This window comes from Plutella xylostella, chromosome 29 (assembly GCF_932276165.1).
Source record: "Plutella xylostella chromosome 29, ilPluXylo3.1, whole genome shotgun sequence".
NCBI lineage: Eukaryota > Metazoa > Arthropoda > Insecta > Lepidoptera > Plutellidae > Plutella > Plutella xylostella.
The window spans coordinates 2,269,379-2,293,562 of NC_064009.1; the positions used below are offsets into that span (position 1 = coordinate 2,269,379).

The 24,184-nt window shown below is 37.9% G+C and overlaps 2 protein-coding genes across 4 annotated transcripts in view; one reads left to right on the plus strand and one right to left on the minus strand.

Annotated features, from left to right (window-relative positions):
• Positions 1–7,474: 7,474 nt before the first annotated feature.
• On the plus strand, positions 7,475–16,975 carry LOC105391529. 2 transcript variants are annotated; one of them, XM_038120770.2, is made up of 7 exons: positions 7,475–7,648; positions 8,018–8,157; positions 13,150–13,384; positions 13,832–13,984; positions 15,699–15,877; positions 16,471–16,536; positions 16,697–16,975. In XM_038120770.2, exons 1-7 carry the CDS (start codon positions 7,610–7,612, stop codon positions 16,956–16,958), a joined length of 1,074 nt encoding a protein of 357 aa, XP_037976698.2. In that variant the 5' UTR covers positions 7,475–7,609; the 3' UTR covers positions 16,959–16,975. The 2 variants fall into 2 exon arrangements, with proteins under 2 accessions (XP_037976698.2, XP_037976692.2); XM_038120764.2 differs by having other exon boundaries at positions 7,477–7,648; positions 8,012–8,157.
• Positions 16,976–17,433: 458 nt separating this feature from the next.
• The window catches only part of LOC119693031 (zinc finger protein 250), a 46,503-nt gene continuing 39,752 nt past the window's right edge, over positions 17,434–24,184 (minus strand). For both annotated transcript variants that reach the window (XM_038115092.2, XM_038115085.2), the window contains exon 3: positions 17,434–24,138. In XM_038115092.2, the coding sequence (XP_037971020.2) occupies positions 23,231–24,138 (908 nt within the window). In that variant the 3' untranslated portion in view covers positions 17,434–23,230. The remainder of the gene's footprint in view (positions 24,139–24,184) is intronic.

Consider the following 24,184-nt stretch of genomic DNA (forward strand, 5'->3'; position numbering starts at 1 on the left):
AAGTATGTTATGTAAAAGTTAATCATGGAACAAAACAAAGATCCAGAAGGTTGTTATTGTAAAAATACTTAATGGATGAATTTTATGGAATTAATATTAACATTATATACTTAATTATTTAATAATATTGATAGATATTTATATGGATATTATGGATTGATGGATTTTAAATGGATAATTTGAAGAACAACAGTTATCAAAGTAAAGTTAATGTTATTTAAAGTTAATCATGGTATTAAAATATGGACCAAGGATCCGGACGATTGTTATTGTAAAAATACTTAATGGATGAATTTTAAGGACCAAGGTCATTTAATGAATCGATGTTGAATTATGATGGATTAACCTTTAACTGCCGACGTGGTCTAAACGCGCCACTAACAACGAGGTTACGTCTGAGAGACGTAGATATTTGAAAAATCATTTAAAAATAAAGTATTCATTTTATTTCATTTATAACCACCCATAAAAATACTATAGTTAAATGGCTTATAATATATGGAAAGTCAATAAAACAATTAGTTAATTTAACAAGAAATCAGCCTGTATTGATGAGACCCCAAGTTTTATTTGAACATTTTTAGGAACTTTTATTAGACGTATATATATTTTTTATTTATACACATATCAGTAGATTTTTTTTATAATTTTACTCTTTTATAACTAATAAAGTAAAATAAAAAATAATCAGCACAAAAACTTTACGAAATAAAAAACTGACACTCAATCAAGTTAGCATATTTATGGCTTGCAGCTATTGCATATTTGTAGGTAAAATGTAAGGCACATGGGTTTCTTCCAGAGACAACATGATTTTTTTGTGCGTCTTTTTAGTAGACTTGGACAAATTGCACAGGTCTTTCGAATACCCAGCTATTCTTGAGCTTATGCTCGGGCAGGAGGCGGTGAGGGCATATCTGTAGGACCAATAACTGGTTCAATGGAACAACGTAGTTCTCGCGGTGGTCTGATATTTCATCGCCTCGCACGTCTTGTCTCCTTTCTCTCAGTTTCCTATGATTATCAATTGCTTGATTTTTATAATCACTAGGTAGTGTCCTCTTTTTTGACCCTGAACTACCACTTTCAGACATTCCGTAGGAAAAAAACATATGTTAATTGCGATGTGACGACCTCAAGACACTAAGGTAGTACATACATTTACAACGTGGTGACGACCAAGAGACGTATCAAGTTTGGAACATAAACACCGTACTTACGTGTGCGTTCCCCCAGCAAAAAAGTATCATTTTATTGAAAATTATACATACCCAGAATCAGAGTATCATCTAACAGCAAAGTGCACGAAATTTTGAATTTGTGTATCCATAGATATGGACACTATCGAGGAAAATTTGATTTTAGTGTGAAAACGTTCCTCCAGCAAAAAAAGTTGTCGTAACGATATAAATGATACACGTCGAGATAGGTAGGAATTTGTGTACAATGAGTGTACAAAAGCCGAATTTGTGTACCTTACGGATGCTAAGTTATCTCATTTTTTGCTGGGGGAACGTTTTCTAATTTCTGAACGCGTGGACGCACATGGGTGAAACTTTGTGTAAATGTTCTTCTTGGCTTTAAATTATATCGAGCAATGTTAGTTTTTAATTTTTTTTATAGATTTACAAAAGATTTCAAGATTACTGAAAAACTAAAAAAGCTTATTACGGCCAAACCAATTGTCATATCGCTTTGGGATTTTAACTGCACCTAACTAATACACGTAATTGACACCACGCGAAATCACAAAGCTTAAAATTTAAAATTGAGCAAGTAATGCTACAATAAATGAATCGAAATTTTACAAGGTCAAAATAAGACTTTAGCGCAACATATTTAGTAGTGCAAACAGTATCGGCAATTAGAGTGCTTAATCTAGTATCTATATTCCAAGAAGTAGCCATCCAAGATAAGTATTTCTCCTATAATAGTAAAAATAATCTGATAATCGGTAACTCGACTAAATTGAGATGTACATTAAAAAGCGGCTCTTTGGTACTTCGACGTCACCATTTTAAAATGGCATCGTTACCAACCAATTTTCTAAGTACAGTTGGCAGAAATGGCTGGAAAATAAGGTAAATTTTAATAAACGAGATATTTTCTAACAGCTTAATTATAAAATAATCAGTAGTAGATGGCCGCGAACCAGCCATTTTTATGAGAGATATAGTGTTATGTGGATAGAAGTTAAAGTTTTTGATGCAGTAATATTTTTAAAGTTAGAGTTAATTAACTTTAAAATATTACTACAAAAGGTTTAATATGTGTGTAAGCAGCCTCGTTTTGTTTCACTTGGATATTTTGTATGAATTTAGTCGGCTGTCAAGTTTATCATTAGCCGCGTACCCACCTAGCGCACAGGCTCGCGCGGCAGCCTCAGTAGTTTTGCACAATTTACACGAGGCCGCCCCGCGAGGCACGCTGAGCCATCATAAGACAAACACGGCAAGAGACAAAACTTGAAGTAGCTTCGCGGGCGAGGCGAGGCTGCCGCGCGAGCGTGTGCGCTAGGTGGGTACGCGGCTAATGATAAACTTGACAGCCGACTAAATTCATACAAAATATCCAAGTTTTTGGTTAGCGAGCTTCCTTCCGCCTGTTTTTCTACTTCGATGCTTAAATATTAATTACTTACTCTATGTTCATAGAAAAAATAAACTACGTAACTACAGGTAACTACTCTGTGTATCTATGGTCAAATAGGGCATTGCCCGTGTTTCGGTAAAGAATATAGAAAATTCACTTTAATCATAGTTAATATCTAAGAGAAAAGAACACTACGTTTAGGGTTAATTTTCATTTAGATAATAATTATTTACGTGTTATTTAACTACACAACATTTAAATTATAATAGGTACTTACATTTTTTCCAGCCATCTCTGCCAACGGTACTTTTCTGTACGTATAATAACGGTTGTATGAATCGTAGCGCTGCCATTTTTAAATGGTCACGTCGAAGTACCACAGAGCCGCTATTTAATGTACATCTCAATTTAGTCGAGTTACCGATTATCAGATTATTTTTACTATTATAGGAGAAATACTTATCTTGGATGGCTACTTCTTGGAATATAGATACTAGATTAAGCACTCTAATTGCTGATACTGTTTGCACTACTAAATATGTTGCGCTAAAGTCTTATTTTGACCTTGTAAAATTTCGATTCATTTATTGTAGCATTACTTGCTCAATTTTTAATTTTGAGCTTTGTGATTTCGCGTGGTGTCAATTACGTGTATTAGTTAGGTGCAGTTAAAATCCCAAAGCGATATGACAATTGGTTTGGCCGTAATAAGCTTTTTTAGTTTTTCAGTAATCTTGAAATCTTTTGTAAATCTTTAAAAAAAATTAAAAACTAACATTGCTCGATATAATTTAAAGCCAAGAAGAACATTTACACAAAGTTTCATCCATGTGCGTCCACGCGTTCAGAAATTAGAAAACGTTCCCCCAGCAAAAAATGAGATAACTTAGCATCCGTAAGGTACACAAATTCGGCTTTTGTACACTCATTGTACACAAATTCCTACCTATCTCGACGTGTATCATTTATATCGTTACGACAACTTTTTTTGCTGGAGGAACGTTTTCACACTAAAATCAATTTTTTATCAATTTTCCTCGATAGTGTCCATATCTATGGATACACAAATTCAAAATTTCGTGCACTTTGCTGTTAGATGATACTCTGATTCTGGGTATGTATAATTTTCAATAAAATGATACTTTTTTGCTGGGGGAACGCACACCGTACTTACGTCTGTGAGACGTCTCGAGCTCCGCATAAAGCACCTGTGCACGCGCGGTAAGCGGGAAGCCTACAGCAAGTAGAACACGCGGGGGGAGGAGGGTACTGAGGGGCGGAACCTTGGTAACGCTTCGGGTGAAAAAATATTGTCAAAATAAAAACGAGGCCGTCTGTGAGACAGGTAGGTCGGCAGTTAAAGGTTAAGTTCAAGCTCTAAGAAGATGTAACTTAGTAATATCTTAGTCCTGCAAGAATGGGTTTGCAGTATTGCAAGAATGGGTTTGCAGGACTAATGAGTTTTCTATCACTACAGCTAGAATTGATGGGTTAGCTGGTACTGGATTCCCTGCAAGATAGGAATAATTGAAGTCTGCTAGAATGGATGGGTTAGCAGATTTTGATTTGTTAAGTATCCAGTATTGCTAGAATGGATGGGTTAGCAAGTACTGGATACACGATTCTCTACTAGAAATGGATGGATTATCAGATTGTTATCTCTTCGTTTACTTATATAAAAATAACGTCTTATTATGGCCATTTTTATGAAATTGTTATTACAATGTACAAGGAGTAGTCATTAACGTTTACAATTTGTACTGATAACTGTTGATTGATTGTTAAGTCATTGTTTTATACAAATATTTTGTCTGATGTTAAAGTTAATAATTTCATTATATTAGTGTAGACCTACCTACTTAATGATATTAGGTATAATAATTAATACTATCGATAGTCAGTCTCACTTGCCGAGTGTAAGGTGCCTTTGTATCTACTTTGATCCGTGTATGAGGACATACACGAGGTCAGGATGGACGAGTGTAAGGTTCACTGTGAAAGTATCCTAAATTGGGTATTATTTCACAACATTAATTCATATTTTAATTGATTCTATTATGTTACGAGGAATAGTGGCAACACCGCTCTTGAGGGAGACTGACATTTGATTGACAGAAGGGAATAGATGTCAGGCGAGATGTCAGAAAAAGGAGGCAATCGGGTTTTTGGGATGAAAAATGGTGGTTCGAGGTGTGGATTATAAAAATGTAATTTATTGCTAAAACTATGAATAATGCTGAAAGTCATGGGAATAAACCTATATCGTGTACGTTTGGTGGTTTTACTATAAAAGATTGTGCCTAAAGAGTTTTAGACGAAACGAGCCTTATGCCACATAAGTCTTGGCAAAGTGATGGTTCTGCCAAAAAAGTTTAGACCATACGAGTTATGCGAAATGAGTTTTGGTCAATAAAGATTATGCCAGATGAGCGGAACCCTAGCTGTGTATATGCAAATGTTGTGCAGGACAACAACTATAATAATATGATTGATGTGGCCCTATTTTACAAAACCATTTATTATTGTGCAAAACCAATACTTTCGGTGGAACCTAAATCTTCCGAATGCGATTGTACAGCTTGCTAAACAGCAGTGTCCTCTGCAGGGGTAGACTAGTGGTGATATCCTACACATATCCTACCACTAGAGAAATTCCTGTTAGATTTTTTAATTAGATTTATTCCTCATGAGTAAACACTCAGTATGACGAGTGCAGGATAAATCTCATTCTTGCTTTGCTTGAGATGGACTTTGTTCCGAGATATCTCGACACTGGAGATAATATTATGTGCATTCGAAATCGGACGTACTGGTGAAATGGAAATGAAATATAGATGCCTTTCCTTGCCATAGGTACGTACATACGTGTAGTTGCTTCTACGGCACCAATCGAACAAGTCTTCTCATTATGATTGGTGCTGGGTGTATGTTGTCCCTTTCGAACCTGAGATTTTTTTTCTATCATATGCCTAAAAGGGCTAGGGAAAAATTATAAAAAAAATTATGCATTTTCCGTTTTCCCGGAAAAGCCATAGCACGTTCGTGCTATCTGGGTTTCAATACCACTAAAACACAATTGTGCTTTACCATATTTTACTTAGGATACCTATTTAATTGACTGAAATAAAAAACAGAAAATATATAATAACACTTTTTTAAATCAATCATTGCAACAATATTATAATTATTTTTTTTTTAAACTTAGCTTTTTGACTATTTTTTTAAATTCTAATGATAATAATATAGTTAGTTCGTTTCCGAAACATAAATAACATAGGTATTTAAGGTGTGAAATATGAAAGCGAAGTGCATATTAAGGTACAATCATTGACTTATATATTACTAGCGTAAGGACAGGCCTAACCGCTCCAGAAAATGACACCCTCGCGTTGGCCCTAAAATCTCATAAATCTGTCATAATTTGTATGAATTAGGGCCAACGCGCGGGTGCCATTTTCTTTTGACAAAACGTTCTGACGGGCGTATCCTTCCTTTTGAAATCATTGGGTACAATACTAAAAATAAATCATTATTAGCTTAAATCTTAAGTTTCAGCATGTATTGAATATAATAATAATAATGATAATCATAAAATAGCAGGGCAGCTTCTGGCCAGCCGTTGGGCATTAGGGACTCCACCCACCAGATTCTACGGAGAACCCCTGTTCCTCGTCTCTGGCTTGCCTTTACTGGTTGTCCAGAACACTGAAGAGGAACAGGATCTCCCACCCCTTGCTTGGCTGGTTTGAGTGGTGTTTCGCTAGAGCAGAAATGCTCAAAGAAGGATGTGTTACCCAGTAAGGTATTGTAGAGATCTTCACCCATAACTTGATTATTCTGAGAGCTGTGGAATCCCTCTCCATCCTTAGTACCTCATGTCATGTTGCCCCCTTGCTGCTACGCCACTGTAATGTGCTAGCGACTGTTTTGGGGGGGTGGGGGTTCATTGGCAGTGTGTGCAAGTCACCCCCTGCCTTTTTATCCATGTGCGAAATATATAGGTCAGACAGGAGCCATAGTCCTTCCATAGTCCCAGTTACCCAGTCCATTTAGCACCCATTCCATAACCCTTTATTTATTTTCTCGATATCTTAGAACAGTCCTGCTTCCTGCACCAATTGGGGGGTTTCTTTAGGCTTTCTTCTATAGTCTAAGCAGGGAATATCGTTGGTTGGTGTCACATTTCATATAGATAAATTTTGTCAAACGGGTCCCTACATTAATAATTTGGCCCATGAACGCCTTCCAAATGTCTGGGACCCCATGGAACTGGTTCATGGAACGAAAAGTACTATTATTATGACAAAAACTACCTCATGCAATTTTGTGCATTTGTACATTTTGAACCTGAACCGCACATTTGTGCGTTTCAGTTTTGTCGGTCAAAAATTATCACGGAATCATTGTGTTGTGCAAACTTTACTATGCTAACAACAAAGATAAGACTGTAATATTACAATGTAGCATAAAATATGTGAAGAAAATGAGGTAAAACAGCAAAATTACATTTGTTCCTAAACACGCTCGCTGTCAGGTTCAAGGAACGCCGCCAATTTCTTCGCCTGTCACAGGCTAACTGATTTCAAATATCAACCACATTTTTTTATTTACAACGATACGCACAAACGATGCGTTTCGGTTCCAGGCGGTGAAATAAGTTTAACGCTAAAGTAGAATTTCTAAAAAATCGAGCGCACATTCGTATCATTCAGGTTCGAAAGGGATATGTTGGTGCTATATTCTATGGCCATTATTTTAAGGATTCAATGACCGTTTCTCATTTTTATCCAGGTTTCGGAAACATTTTCTACTCTGGGAAAATGTCAAATGTCAATGCCATTGATTGCCATGAATTGTCATAGTGACAGCTGCTGGTGGAGGAGCTAAAAATTTAAAATGTAAACAAACACTTACAAAATCCGTTTCTGTTGTAAATTAAACTTGAATAACTTAAATACAGCCTGAACTCAACGTATTCAAGAAATCATAATATTTATTTAAACTTGTTCCTTATAAAATGTGGTTGCACGGTTTTAGGAATCTTAGAAGAAAAGCGGTAAGAATTCATGTTTGAGGTTAAGTACGAGATGTAACTAATAGCAGTTTTGTATCATCACGACCCATTACGTCCCCACTGCTGGGGCACGGGTCTCCTTCCAATGAAGGAAGGGTTTAGGCCTAGTCCACCACGCTGGCCAAGTGCGGGTTGGTGGACCCCAAAACAAGCAAGCTTGTGCTGAGAGAGTTGTCGGGTAAGTGGGCAACCCGACTGTCAGATGTTTTCAAGCCGCCCGAAGGCCTCTGACTAGGCTTAACGACTGCTGTCGAAGCAGCTTAACGTGCCCTCCGAAGCACGGAAGCGTCCAGAAAAGCACCACTTGAAATTGTTTTGTATAACAACTAATAATTATGTTTACAGTTACAGGTATCACAGTGCTCAAGTTGCAACATACTCGCTATATCAAAGGAATTTTACAGCCAAGAAATTGAGACTAAATACAATGAAGATCAGAAAGATAAAATTCTAAAAGTAGTCAATGATTCAGATGCAAATGTTTTATCTAAGTAAGACTCTCTTATTTTGTTTGGGTTTTATAACCATTTCATTTAGTTTTATTATTATTTTAATTCAATTAGATGATACTAGATATGGTACAGTTGTCGAAATATAATAGGCCCATTTGGACAGATACACAAATTTGCTGTTTACTCTTGATTTACTTGATGAAATACATAAAAAAACACATAATCTGGCTTATTTTTTAACGGCTGAAAGAAAACAGAACTTTTCACCATAAATAAGTCAGTCTTCCGCGCGCACTCATAGCCGGTTATCGTTTGCGCCGTATTTACGCACGGAGGTGTATACCTACCTAAAGTTAACCAAGTTTGCTGAGAATGCTGTGTATTTAAATAATAATGGCAAGAAAGATCGTCATAAATGAGTTTTTGACTTTTATACAAAATAAAATTGACGTACTAGACGAGTTAAGTATTGTGCAAATATGTGCGACAAACTTTACGGAGGCAGAGATCGAGACAGGTAAAACTACCTTATTTGACTGTCTTCCTGATGGTAACAGATGCGTTACTAGAAAGGGGGACGAAAAAAACAAGAAGAACATCAAGGATGTCATTAAGTTATTTCATGCGACGGCCCCCAAGCTGCAGCCGATCTTCGTGGCGCAGGACCTGAACCGACTGCCTCCCGTGTCGTTCGATCATGTGGACGTCACACGGCTACTGAAAGACCTAGTTTTATTGAAAAATGAACTGCATAGTTTACGTAATGACACGATCTCCAAGTCGGAGATGACATTGTTTGAGACGAAAGTATACACTGATATAAATAATTTAAGATCTTGTACGACTATTTATTTATAGACACTTTATTGTATACACAAAACAAAGACAAAAACATGAAGACAGAAAAAGTAAGAAGTACACAAAGGCGGGCTTATTGCCAAGAAGCAATTTCTTCCAGCCAACCCTTGGTTGGTGGAAAACTAAAGTGATATTCACACGAAACTCTTTTATACAATAATAAAAATAAAATAAAAACAATTTAAACTAGACATAGAACTATACTAACGACTATGCCTGATATCCAAACAGATACGCCCAATAGGCAGTACTCAAAACCTAGGCCTAGGCTACAACAACGGGAAGACTGTAAGACGAAATTAAATGAATCCACCAAAAATAATGTAAATAGCGGGCGGCTGTCGCAATCGTCACCGATAGCGAGTGCGGAGATACGAGCGGAACCGGTCCACACGCCGACCTACCGCGACATCGCCCTGCGGCCCGCGCAGACGCAAGCGAAACCGACCCGTCGGACTGCTGTAAATAAACACGACGACAGCTTCATACTCGTTGAGCGTAAGAAGCGAAGCAAACCAAAAAACAGTAACATGATTGGTACCGCACAGATGTCTACTAAAATACAAGTAGCGGACATGACTTCGGCGATTTACGTTTCTAGACTTAAAAAGTCGAGTACTGTCGAGCACCTGAAGGAGCACATATCTGACATGGGCGAGCAATGCGTTAGCGTCGAGTTACTGCAGCAGAAGCAAGAAACAAATTTTAATTCCTTTAAAGTCACTGTACCCCGTAGTAAATTAAATACCTACCTATCAGCAGATTTCTGGCCGGAGGGTGTCATGTACCGGAGGTTCCGTGAAGCGTCAGGGGCAGCGAAGACAGCAAAATAATTTAATCATGGATAGTACAATATCTAAAATCAAATTGGTATCTTTCAACTGCAAATACATCAAAAGGGCTCTTCCACATATCCGAGAACTGTGTGGGAGTTTTGATATCATAGCATTGCAAGAGACGTGGCTTCTGCCTCACGAGCTCAATTTTATGAATGAAATTGACGATGATTTCAACAGTACAGCCAAATCATCGGTGGACACGTCAGCGGGAGTCCTTCGAGGAAGACCTTACGGCGGCGTGGCCCTCATGTGGCGCAAGTCTACGTTTCCCGATGTATCGGTGATAGAATGCTCCAGTGATAGAGTGGCGGCGATTAAAATATGTGTTGATGGACGTTCGTTCATAGTGTTTTCTGTGTACATGCCTACCAACTGTGTTGATAATCTTCAGGACTTTTCGGACGTTCTGGGGAAAATAAGTGCAGTAATACAGGACAATGATGTCGCCTCGGCGTTTATGCTCGGTGACTATAACGCCCACCCCGGCACATGCTTTGGTGATGAACTGTCGAGCTACTGCAGCGAGCAGACGTGGGAGTGCGCGGACATGAACCTGCTGGGCGCCGCCTCGGACACCTACACCTTCATCAGTGAGGCGAACGGCTCCCGGCGCTGGCTGGACCACTGCCTGACCACGCAGGCTGCCTGGACCACCGTCACCACCGCGTATGTCATGTATGACGTAACATGGTCAGACCATTTCCCTATATGTATTGAATGTGATATGTTTTGTGTTCCATCTGTGATAAAATTTAGTAATAAAATGAATTATAATATTGTATGGGGTGCTAGAGACTCTAGTCAGACTGATGTATTTTATAATTACTGTAAAAATAATTTTAAACTTATGAATTCTAATATTAATGAATGTATTGAATGTATAAACGGACCCTGTATGCATGATATAAAATGTATAGACAAATTTTATGCAGATATTGTGAGCATATTACAAAATGCAGCTATTGCTAGCGTGAGGCCGCGGTCCGCTGTACAGAGCGCTAATAAGAAGAATATTATAGGGTGGAATTATCACGTAAGGGAGTCCCATTCAGTAGCTAGATTGCATTTCCAGTGCTGGGTGGCGGCTGGCCGGCCGGTGGCGGGCCCACTCTATGATGGCATGCGCGATAGTCGCCGGGAGTTCAAAAGTAAGCTACAATGGTGCCAGAAAAATGAGGATCAGATAAAAATGAATATTTTAGCTTTGCATCGAAAAGATAAAAACTTTTCAAAGTTCTGGAAAGCCACAAAAAAGCTGGAATATAAACAAAGTCTGCCAGTGTCCGTGGGAGGTCATCAAAACCCTACGGACATTGCTAATCTTTTTGCTCGCAGTTTCAAGGTCACCCCTCTGCTACCTTCAGGCCCCCCTGTGGCCTCGGCCAGCAGACGTCGTGTCCCGGCCGAGCAAGTGTTGCAGTTCAGCGTGCACGACGTGGCCCGCGCGGTGCGGCGAATGAAGCGGGGCAAGTCGCCGGGGCACGACGGGCTGAGCATTGAACATCTCATGTGTGCTGGTGATGCCCTCTTTCCCAGTCTATGTCAACTCTTTAATAAGTGTCTCAAATGTGGCTATCTTCCAGCACAGCTTATGAAGACTGTAGTCATCCCAGTACCCAAGAATAGGACGGGTGACCTTGGATCCTCGAGCAACTACCGGCCAATTTCACTGGGGACGGTGATAGGTAAGGTCCTGGAGCGGCTTCTGCAGCCTGCACTGGTGGGTAAGTTGCAGATTGATGATGCACAGTTTGGTTTCCGTCCCGGACTCTCAACGGACTCCGCAGTAATGAGCCTCAAGCACACGGTCAACTATTATGTCCAGAGAGATACGTCGGTCTACGCCTGCTTCCTAGATCTCAGCAAGGCCTTTGATTTAGTAAATTACGACTCTCTGTGGCGTAAGTTGATGGACTCGGGTGTTTCGGCTTGTATTGTGGATCTGTTGAGATACTGGTACGGCAACCAAACAAATGCTGTGAGATGGGGCGACTCGACCTCTAGCGAATATAGGCTAGACTGCGGGGTGCGCCAGGGGGGTCTCACCTCTCCGGACCTTTTCAATGCCTATATAAATGACCTCATCGGGGAGCTGAGGGGCACCGGTGTCGGCTGTCATGTGAGGGGAGTTTGTGTAAACAACCTAAGCTATGCGGACGACATGGTGCTACTCAGTCCCTCGATCAATGGCTTACGTAAACTGCTTTCGGTCTGTGAGAATTATGCTAATTCTCATGGACTGAAATACAACGTCAAAAAAACGGAGTTCATGGTTTTCAAGGCGGGAAAGGGTCCGGAGAGGGTTCCAGGGATCTCTCTTGATGGATCACCGGTGCAGCAGGTGCGGAAGTTTAGGTACCTGGGCCATCTCCTGACTGAGGACCTCACCGACGACCAGGACATCGAGCGCGAGCGGCGGGCGCTCTCGGTGAGGTGTAACATGCTCGCTAGACGGTTCCACAGGTGCAATAAAGATGTAAAAATTACACTCTTTAGGGCTTACTGCCAAAACATGTACACCTGTCACCTGTGGACCAAATTTACACGCAAATCAATGAGTGCCATGAGGGTGCAGTATAATGACGCATACCGCATCCTCATGCGCCAGCCGCGGTATTGCAGTGCGTCGAGCATGTTCGCCGAGGCGAGGGTGCCCGACTTCTTCGCCATCATGAGGTCCCGGATCGCCTCGTTCTGGCACAGACTGCGCAGCGCTGGTAATGCAATCTTAATGAACGTTGCTAATGACTACAGGTGCCCAATCTTAAAACATTGGCTCTCTGTACAGCTGACCGCAAATCGCAAATGACCCTACCTACTTATTAAGTTTTATTTAGGTAGAAAGCTTTTTATTTTGATATTTTATAGTGTATTTTTAATTTTATAATTTGTGAATTTTACTGTATTTTATCTTATTTGTGAATTTAATGTATTTTTAATTTTAACTATGGGTATACACCTGCAATAAAGAATTATTATTATTATTATTATTATAATAACCAGAACTTACTTATTGTTTAGATTTTTTATGATTTAGATTTGACACCAGCTGTCATACCATACATTTTGGAGCTGTCCAAACGGGCCTATTATATTTCGACGACTGTAGTTCCAGTTGCTACCTGGCATTTTAGGAGTCTTGGTTTATTGTATTGGATAGAACTAAGGATAGAAGCAGACTGTAGAATATAAATAAATAAATTAGACCTTAAGTTAAATATGTTCGTATTCTCCATATTAATACAATTCAAATAAAATTTATTTATATTTTCTTGTAAATAGTGTATTGGAATTTGTGTGGGGTTTTAAATGATAATTAATTATATTCCAACAGGTACGAAATAACTAAAGGTAGACTTAAAAAGATAAGTCAATGGAAGAACAGTAATGGAAAAGTGAAATCTTTATCGGATATTGAATTTATTGATGGGTTTAACATAAAGACTGCAACCAAGCTGTTTGACAGTATTGTTGAAGAAAGAACAGAAGAAAAAAGTGAACCAAGTGGTAAAAGTAATAAAATAAAAGGACAGATATTGCAGCCTCAAATGTCTGAAGAAGTAAGAAATGTAAGTAATTTAATTTATTTCTGGCTTGTTAATATAACCATAAAATAGATATACATGATAAATAATTTCTTTGTTCCACTTAAACATAACACATACAACAAATGGGATAGGTACAGAACAGTTAAAGAATAAACCACTGATTTTCAGTGACTTCCATTTAATTGAATTTTTCAAGAGCGAAATAATATTAACATATTGATCATTATGACCAATCTCTTTAAATTGACACATATGCACTAAAATTACAACATTGATCCTCATTTTTTAGTTAGATAGATTCCTAGTACTCGTACATTGATTAGGTTATATCAAATTCATTGCATGCAGTTTGTATGGTTTTCAATATAAAAATGAATTCTCTTTGTAAAATGATGAAGGTACCTGAGAAATTATGCTTTGTGTAATATTTATTATAACAAATTAACATTTTCAAATGTATGTTTTCAGAACTGCAAAACTGCACTTGCAATATATGTAACAGTGAATTCTGTTTGCTGGACACTGATAGATAGGAGCAAATATGAAGTTCTGCAGTGGCAATACTATGGCATAAACCACCCAGAGGGAAAGAAGTTTCAGATAACAGATATTTTAAATGTTGTAAGTATTTGTAGGCCATATTATGTGTACCAATCTCAAATAATATGTGTGTATATTACATATTTTTTGAAAAGTATTTTCTAATAGTTTTATGATTTAGTAAGACATGATTGGGGGAGGCCTATAGGCCAATAGCAGTGGACGTCTTATGGCTGAGATGATGATGATGGATGCCCTTCAAAATTCAACTTCAAATCTATTGGTATTCTCAATTTTTTTTCTAAATAAACTATTCTCTAACAACCTCATTTAAAAACTTCTCCTTATAATACATATTTATGAATTTTCTTTGAAAAGTGATAGAGGCATGTAATAAGTAATAAGATAAATATTCTTAAACTATAATTATAGTTCGATTTAAACCTTTTAATAATTTAATGGATCAAAAACTAAACTCTGAAAGTATTTATTATAATGAAAAGTGGCAAATACAACCTGTTTCAACTTCGGTCAATCCAAGCAGACATATCCACACTCTATTTATCAGGATACAATCAAATATTATGTAATAAACTTAATTTAAACAATCACAAAACAAAAACCAATCCGTCCACCATCTTTTTTCGCGGAAAAACGTCCCAGCGGCAGCGCCGCCTGGCGGATCTTCACAACAACAGTCTACTTATTAATCTTGTTTATCAATTGAGATATTTTTATCATCAGATTGGACGTATAAATACATAAATTAAAATGGTAGAGTAATATACGTAATTAACCATAACCCTAACCCCAACAGTATCAGAGAAAGACCTCACCAGTCTATAAAGCAATATGGAGAAAAAGCTAATTACAGATGGCGCCTTAAGCGACTGTGCCTGATTCCCCAGTTTAATTCGTTTGGTTTTATCAACATTTTTTCACCCCAATAATGTAATGGACAACATTTCATTTTCTTTACCCTATATTTTTATTAGTTATTCGGAAAGTTTATACAAAATTAGTGGACCCGTATTTTTTTATTTTGTATATACATAAATTTTTGCATGTTATTTTTAACTTTAAAGTTAATTATTTGAAAACCGGAAGTGACATCACATATTAGGCTCAATTTTTATTTTTGTCTATTGCCTGAGTCTCGAAAAAAAAACATAAATGACACTGACAAGTGACATTTAAACTTTGTTTATATGCCAACCAACAAATGGGTCATTTTCAAATGACCTTGATATTTCTGATGATGGAAAGTAGGTACTTATCATGTAAAAAAATAAGCAGAAGCATTTTTTCAGCTGTGTAGGCGGTGGCATGCTCTGGGACATATTATATAGAGGTCATCTCTTAATAATAATTAAAAAAATAGTCACAAAGTGTCAGAACAGAATTAATGAAAATGACCCAAATAAACAACAACGTCAATCAAAAATGAAAGTGACAGTTACTTTATTTTTAAATCTATAGGCTTTGATCATCAAAATGCATCGCACCTGATGCATGACGTCATCAGCACTTTTTTACTATTTTATGATTTTCTCGAAAATGATACATCCAAAAAATACTAAAACATTTTTTTTGTGGCCTTTAGAGCTAAATCTCGAAATGGTTTTCGATTTATAGCAGCTTTAGTTTTTTGAAATGTTGTCCATTGGTCAGTACCTGCACGGCACACTCGATAGTCCTGATAAGTTTCACTGGGTTTTTTTTCCCCATTCCTGCTATGCTTTAAGGAAATGTTCATAGTCTGACATGTCCTCAAAACATCTCCACCTCATTCCAGGCATGGCAAGTGAGCTCGCAGCTCCCTCTAGCGGACGTGTGTGTGATGAAAGCGGAAGCCACGACCCTGCGCGCCGCCGGCAGCGACCCCAACAACCCCAAGGTCATCGCCGTCAACCTGCAGAAGGCTCAGCTGGTCGCCATGATTGTGGCTCTGGTTAACGCGAGGAGTTATCGAGTGTATGTATCTATTGTATTGTTTAGTTATTTATTTATGAACACTTTTTATTATAATCATATTCATCATCAGCCTATAGCAGTCCACTGCTGGACGTAGGCCTCTCCTAAAGCACGCCTCTGGATGCGATCTATATTATATATATATATAAGCACGCCAATGGATGCGATCTACTTTATTATATTCTTTTGTACAGTGATGTTATTTTGTTGTGAAAGTGGTATTCTATGCCGAAAGGGGGTTACGCAGGTGCGTTATTGTGAACAATTTCCATCCTTCGACATTTGAACATTCCACTTTTGCAACACCCTGTATTCTATTCTGAAAGGGGGCGAAGCTCATGTATGTGGTTCTCTTGAGTGCAACCTTTGTGCAACATGTTCCCTTACTTTTAGTTCCACATTTATACGCAAGATGGCGGTGTTACAAATTACTACCTATTTTACAATGTTTGAATGAATGATGGGACAAGTCATGCCCAGGTTATTCACGCTCTGTGATAACTTTGATTCAGAAGGCATGAAACAGGCTCTTAGTTATTAAGCATAAATGTCGCTATAATCAATCTAACACTTATATTTTTATTTATTTTCAGGGATGACAGTGAGGATGGAGAATTCATTCAAAAAGTTTACTTCCTTAGACCTACGCTACCGTTTAGGTAAGCCTTGATTTTTTGTTTTTCTACATATTTTATTACATAGCATTACAAGAAATCCATTTCATAGCCTAGGCATTACTAGCCGATTGACAGTGGCGCCTCTATCGGAAATCTTTGGCAACTTTATTCTGCGGCTTTAACCGTAATCCTTCATTCACAGACTCTACGGGACTCTAGTCGGCAACGAACGCGTGTCCACAGACCAAACAATAGAAATGATTCTCCAAGACGTCACACAGAAAACCACAGATGGCTCTAAAGTATACATTTCAGATGAACTAAAATCCATGTTCAGAGCACAGAAAGATCTTCAAAAGGACATGCTTGGACATTGCCTGTTATTAGCCCTTACTTTCATGGACTTGTGTGTCTATAAGAACCAAAACCGGCTAAGAACTTTGTTGAAAGTCGACGACGTTTGATGTAAGTTGTGAATAGTTTGTAAATGAATAAATTGACTAAGATAATATTTATGTATTCTATCTTATCTTCGGATCAAATATAGACCAGTAGTAGTAGAAAATATACCCCAAAGTAGACCATAGAGGGCTGATGATGATGATGATGTCTATATTATGTCTACATTTAATGAAATCTATGAATTAAATATCCCGTCTTGTCGACTTTGGCCGATACGAATTAGATAAGAAAGTCACTGGAAATTGTATGCGTTTTATTAGTTTCTTACGTTACCGACAGGGGCGCTAATCAAGATGTCATACAAATTGCTATCGAATTACGTAATTCAACGACTTCGATAGCGACTTGAGTCAACAGAACTTGTGATTCGAACACAGTCTTCAGGCGGTTCTTTACTTTTCCCCGATAGTATACATGTATGTAGTACCTAATAATTAAATGGAGTGTGGATTTTACCGTAAATAAAACTGCAACGTATTGCTTCAGTTGGACTAAAAAGTGTTTATTTGATAAAATACAACGAGCTTACTTTTTACAACATTTTACTTCTATTAAATGACGAAAAAAACAAACAAAACCCTTAATATAATAATAATAATATACATAAATACGATGGTATCAACTTCAAAACATATAATAGGTACATAACTAAAGTAAATGCAAATCTAGGCAAGATCAAGACAAAGTCGATTAAAATCTAAAACTATAAAATAACTAATACAAAAAATACACTTACAAACATAATTCTAATTATCAAAATTTCCTATCGATCACACATACACTTTTGACCTAATCAAAGTTGAATTTTGTATTTAATACTGATATATCATTTTGGAAGAACGTATACTAAATATATTTACAATTTTCTCGAATTTTCTTCACTTTTTTAAATGCCAACATTTAAATTTTTCGCCTGATCCTTGTGACCATTATGCAATCAAGTTTTTGTATGTAAACAAATCTATTGTAAGAAATGAAATGAAACTGGTATCTTTGTTGTGTGTAAAAAGTGCGATCTTGTATTCTGGGATTGTCTAAAATGAATAATATAGTCTATTTCGGTGTATCTGTGTGTGTGTGTAGGAAAATATACTCTGTTGTATAACATTTATAGAGGGCGCTGCTGACGGTTCGCTGGAAATTAGGCCTTATTTTACATTTACATAACATTCAATAACATAAATGGGTAACTCATGGCCAGTTAGTTTCAGGCCTCCAACATGTTGACAACTTGTTGGACCTTACTATGAGTTATATTTATAGAGATAATATATTTGGCTATTGTTTAAGAGGAGAAAAGGCTGGAACTAGGTAATTATAAACAAATAGGCATAGTGTCACATTGAAATTAAACTATGTGGACAACATCTATGTAATAAGTGTAAGAAAAGATTCGGAGAAAATCGTCGAACAGCGCCCGCTCATAACTTTGTAGAAACCTAACAACAGCATGTAAAATTACCAGTCTATTGTTGTATATTACAATAATATGTACAACTAATTATAATAGCAGCACCCATGTGTAATCAAACCAACTTGCCGAACTACCGCCTTCGACGCAAAAAAAATAAAAAATCTATTTAAATATCTATTGTATATGTGTTATATTATATTATAAAATCTGTCATCTTGTATTGTACTATATTGGTGTGAAAATATGTGTGGAACTGTAGAGTCTGCGGGCGCGAAGGCGGCACCCACGTTAACCTAAAATGTCGCGGTCAATAAAATCTGTAGATAACTCAATCCAGACTACAAGATCATATCTAATATGTTTATCATTTATAAAAAATTCAACAACACTTATTTTACCGCGGAACTGTCAAGTTTCAACAAGTCTCTATTGTGTTTAAAAAAAACCTTTGTTTATCTGTAAAATATTTCTGAGGCCAGTCGGCGAGGCGGCAGTGTTCATTCACTAATACAGTAATACTTCGTACATTACAAATTATAATAGGCCCGTCTGTTGGCTACCAATTATCTGACCTACGATCTAAAACAAATTGCATTCCCGAAAATTAAAACATTATTGCACTGTCGCTGCAGCAGCTGCAGAAATAGATTTATACTTCCTATTTACTTGAAGTCAAATACAATAAAAAAACAACTATATAACCTACACAAAGGCCATTAAAATATAAACTGGTTATATCGTGATATGAACACTATAAAATACTAAGAGAGCTATTCTGCAAAAATGGAAGACAGTTAAAATAATTCGTAGCCAACTCTTGTATAAAACAACAAAATCACACACAGTAAATTGGCATCCTTTCATTCATGCATTAACCACTGACACAGGTGGCTTCAGTAAAACAAATATCGTAAATACTTCGTAACCTTACCGGGTAACTACATAATTTAAATCGGAGAATACCAAAACTGTAATCTAATTAATATTTTCTTACGACGAATTGACGAAATACGACAAAATTTTAACTCGAGACCTACTACCTATATTGGTCAGATCACCAAGATGTTTAGCAGTTAAGAAGTATTTACAATGTACATTGTATGCGACATCGCCAATCGTACATTTTGACAATTTGTCAGCCATGAGATCACATTAAATGCATTTTAATTTCAAATTAAAGGGTTTTTTGAGAAATGCTTCCATTACGTTAAACTCAACTATTTTACTTAACTAGTCTACTAATTTTGTTACCAAGCTAAGCTATGGTCAAGCATTACATACATTGCCAAAAAATTGTATTTAATACAATTGACTTTCATTTTGATATAAGTATTATTTTAAATGTTTATAATATTTATGCAAAGTTATTTTATTTCACAATGCAATCTTATTCTCTCCTCTTTATTATTTGTTATAATAACTTAATTAAACAAAATTAGGTTGTTACACGAAGAGCAAAAGATTAAAATGGAGTGAAATGAGAGTTAGATAAAATTATAAAGTATCAATGCGATATTGTTAGATGTTATATGAAATTAGTAGTATGTTTACAAAATGGTAGTTAATTGATTAATGAGGGGAATCATGAGTTAAATGATGAAGCAAACGAAAGTTACAATGTTAAAAAGGAGATTAGAAACTAACGGTTGGACGGCTCACATACTTAAAGATAATGAACCTTATCAGGTAATTCTGTTTCATTAACTGAGCATACATATGTTCCGTCCGTAAGATTAAATAGTGAAAAAGCATAAGTCAACGACAATAATTAGTAGTTGATCGCTACTTAACAATAATTCCATAAGAAAAGCAAAACCGTGCTCTTTCTAAATTGTATGTTACAAAACATGTCTATAAAGAATATCATATAAAGAATACAAGTACAATTAATAGGTATTTTAACGTTAAAAGTAAATAGGTTAAATTGAGCAAAACTTAACAAACCATGAGCAAAACCAAAGTCTAAGATTACAATCGTGAATTTTTGCCTTTTATTTTTTTATGTAATTTTTTAAAACCAGACACTGCCGGCCTGTATTTTGCCAGTGATATGTATTTACATTTACCATGCACGGAAAGTAAACACCGTAGAAAACACTGTTTCAATAAAACGTATATTTGAAGATGGCTGCGTGTATGTGAAAAGTTAAGGACATCCGGTACCTACCATATTTCAAAATGCGGTAATATTGAAGTAGGTTAGTCATCTCAAAACCTTTTAAATTGTAATTTTGTAACCGAAATTTGAATATTTTTAATTCAAACATCACAGTGTAGCAGCCACCTTTGCAACTTACAGATCTGTCTTTCCATACATAAGTACTTATAAAGTCGCGTTTACCACACTAATTAAGACTATTTCACATTTACCTTTAATAATATTGTTTGTAATAAATGTATAAAATATCATCTGTAATCTCTGTATACTTAATCACCTTTGTAATATTTAAAAATTAAATCCATTTGTATTGGTATAAAAATCTAATATAAATCTGAGGTTATATCTTGGCTATGGCACTGTGTTGTATTTGTGTATGTATTTGTATTCAAACTTGGCCGTCCGTCGCACCGCCCCGCGCTCCTTATAGTAAATATAATGAACATACTGTACTCTGTATAAAAATATCCTATTATTGTGTTAAGGCTGTATAAAATACTTATTTCTTAAAAAATATGTAAACTGAACCCTCGTTCTATAATAATAGAACTGCTATTGCATTGCTGAGCGCGGGGCGGTGCGCGGCGGCCGCGGAGGGTCACATTGTCTATATGAATGTGGAAAATGTCACGGAAGATACAGTTTAGTTTTCGAATTTAATTCATAGGTGTTTTTTGTTTGTAAACCTCCAAAAGTTTGATAGGAAACAGAATCCGGAAACTGAAATATGCTGACGGATTTATTTGAATCTCTTGTTAACGTCCCTGACGCCATTTTAAAAGTAAGATGGCGGCGAAAGCGGCCATCTTGAATTCAAAGTTACAACAGTGACGTTAATAATCGACTCCTTTTAAATTTTAGTAAACTGTCCAACGAGAATCTTATTCGTAAAAGTAACTTGTAAAATGCTCTAAACGTAATATTGCATTCGTCACTTTAAAGTGATAAAATATATCATAAATGGTATCCAAGAGTGACTCCACAAATTCACACGTCTATAACCTAAATATGTAGTTAATAAGTATACATAACAGTTCATATTATGCGGTAGGAAAACGAAACCATCACAATGATATATTAAAATAAGCTAGATCGTTTATATAGATACAAACATAGATAATAAAACGTCCAAATGTCTGCTGAAGCGTCCTGGTAAGGCCGTACATTTATAGTCTGTCAGACTGTTCTGTTGTTCGATCGTGGATCGTCCGGACATATTTGATATGTCTCTCTGAGTATACTTAAAATTGAGTTGAGCTTTGTAAGTGGCTGGACGCGACAGTGGACGCAGGCGTCACCAGGGCACCAGCAGACACCCACAAATGCATAATATAATATCTTTAGTCTCTTAACATCTAAGTGGTTATTTCGCGATGAATGATCGAATGTCATGGTAATTCGAGGGGGCTCTACACTACAATAGAAACAAGATAATAATTCTGGCGTATACCGCATACCCATCTAACTACCCAGTCCACGTCATACGCTCCGCATCACACCTAACTGGTAAATTCGCTAAATCTCACTCGTCTCCTTACTATATCAAATCAGTCGAAGAAATAGAAGGCATCCGTCTCTAATGCAAAATTTAAAAAGAACTATCCAATCGATTAACCAAAATGATTATAAAAATAATAGTATTTCTTGTCATTGACGCTTACGTCGATAAAGATGATAAATTTTGATTTAATAATGACGAAAGTTTTATGCTAAGTGAGCGAATAGACATCTAAACTTACCTAGCTATCACAGTCCTTTCTCAGTCTGACCCTTTCCTCGTAAATGCATCTCGTACAGTCACATCGTTGAAAACACTGGTAACAATCTAAACTTAGGCCAACTTTAATAATAAGCTGGTAGAATTAAAAAAAATACTACGTTATTTGGCACTATTGTATTACAACGATGTCTAATCTCAATAGTAAATCACTTAAATGCATCTTGTAAAAAAAGTCTGTTTCTACTTAAATATACTTTTTAACAAAAATGTTTCATTGATGGCAAAAGGTAACCTATGTTTTTGGTCTGCTTCCACGTTAAATCGTTACTTTTTGTGATGTTCAAAGTATTTTCTTCAATAAAGGTATCTACATCCAATTCGTCTTCTAAAAGATTTTCACTCACTTTTAATAATTTTAAATTTCAAATCTTAATTAAAGTTAAGTATTATTTTGAGCACATCTTTCCTTACCCTCCCAAACGTTTGCCAGATTTTATCCCTTAATAATCCTAAATAAAATAAACTTAATAACATCTAGTATTATATTACAAATAGGCACACTCATGTACCGGAAGCATTCATCGCGAAATATGGTTTATGTGGTAAAATTTCATTTCTTATTTCAACAGAGTTTTAAGTGGTTCGATTCGTTCAGGTCTCAAACTCCGATCGTCGATCTAATAGAATAATCCTCGAGTAAGAAACCTAGTTCTTACTTGGTAACTTAATTATTATGGAGCAAAACGCTCGCTCGCTTCCGTTAACGGTAACACTATTCATTCAGAGTTCATAACTGTACATTTGCGACAGACATCCCTCTAGAATATACATTAAATCATCTCTATATGTACAGATCGAAGCGTGGTTTACAGCGATCCGGTTTCAGTAGTCGTATTGAGTCGTATACTTGCGTTAAAGCCGACGAGTCGTGCGCCTAGGAGTAGGTCGGGTACAGGTCGTGGGGCGGCGCGGGCGGCCAGGGTCACTGCGCCGGCAGACAGGCGCCCGGCTTGAACTCGGCGGGCGGGAACTGCTGGAAGGGCGGGGCGTAGCACTGCGGGAAGTACAGCTCGGGCTTGACCACGGCGGCGGCGGGCGGCAGCGCGCGCGGCTTGCTGTCGGCGCGCCGCTTGGCCGCGTGCGGATTCATGTGGTTGTCGATGTGCTTCTTCACCTCGGGCTCGGTGGCGAAGCGCCGCCGGCAGTTGGGCATCGGGCAGCAGAACGGCCGGTCGCCCTGGTGCGTGCGAGTGTGCTGGTCCAGGATCGCCTTCTGGCGGAAGTCCTTGCCGCACTGTGTGCATTTGTACGGCTTCTCGCCCGTGTGGATGCGCAGGTGCTGGTTGAGGATCGTGCGCTGGCGGAAGAAGCGCGGGCAGTACACGCAGCCGTACGGTTTCTCATTCGTGTGGATGCGCAGATGTTGCGTCAGATGCGACTGCTGGCGGAACCGCTTGCCGCACTCGGGGCACGGGTAGGGGCGCGACTCGATGTGGATGCAGCCGTGCTGCAGCAGCGTGGACTTCTGCTTGAACTCCTTCTGGCAGATGGGGCAGCGCACGTACAGCGGCATGGCGCGCCCGCCCAACACGTCGGGCAGCTTGCCGCCCTTCAGGTACTGCAGCGACAGCCCCGAGCCGAACACGGCGTGGTTCAGCCCCTTGGTGTCCTTGAAGTAGGCGGGGTACTGCGCCGCGTCCCCGGGCGAGAAGCACGCGCCGCGCGCCTCGCCCCCCGGCCCCCCCGGCCCGCCCCCCGCCGCCCCCGCGTCGCCCTGCAGCTCGCCGAACGTCGCCTGGATGTCCTCCTTGTTCTCGTCCGGGTAGGGCACGTCCTGCGGCCACAGCGTCGGCGTCGTGCCGTTCTTGAAGATGAGGTGCGGCGACACGTCTGCAACATAACAACACATGAGTGATGCGGCGCCGCGAGTGGCGAC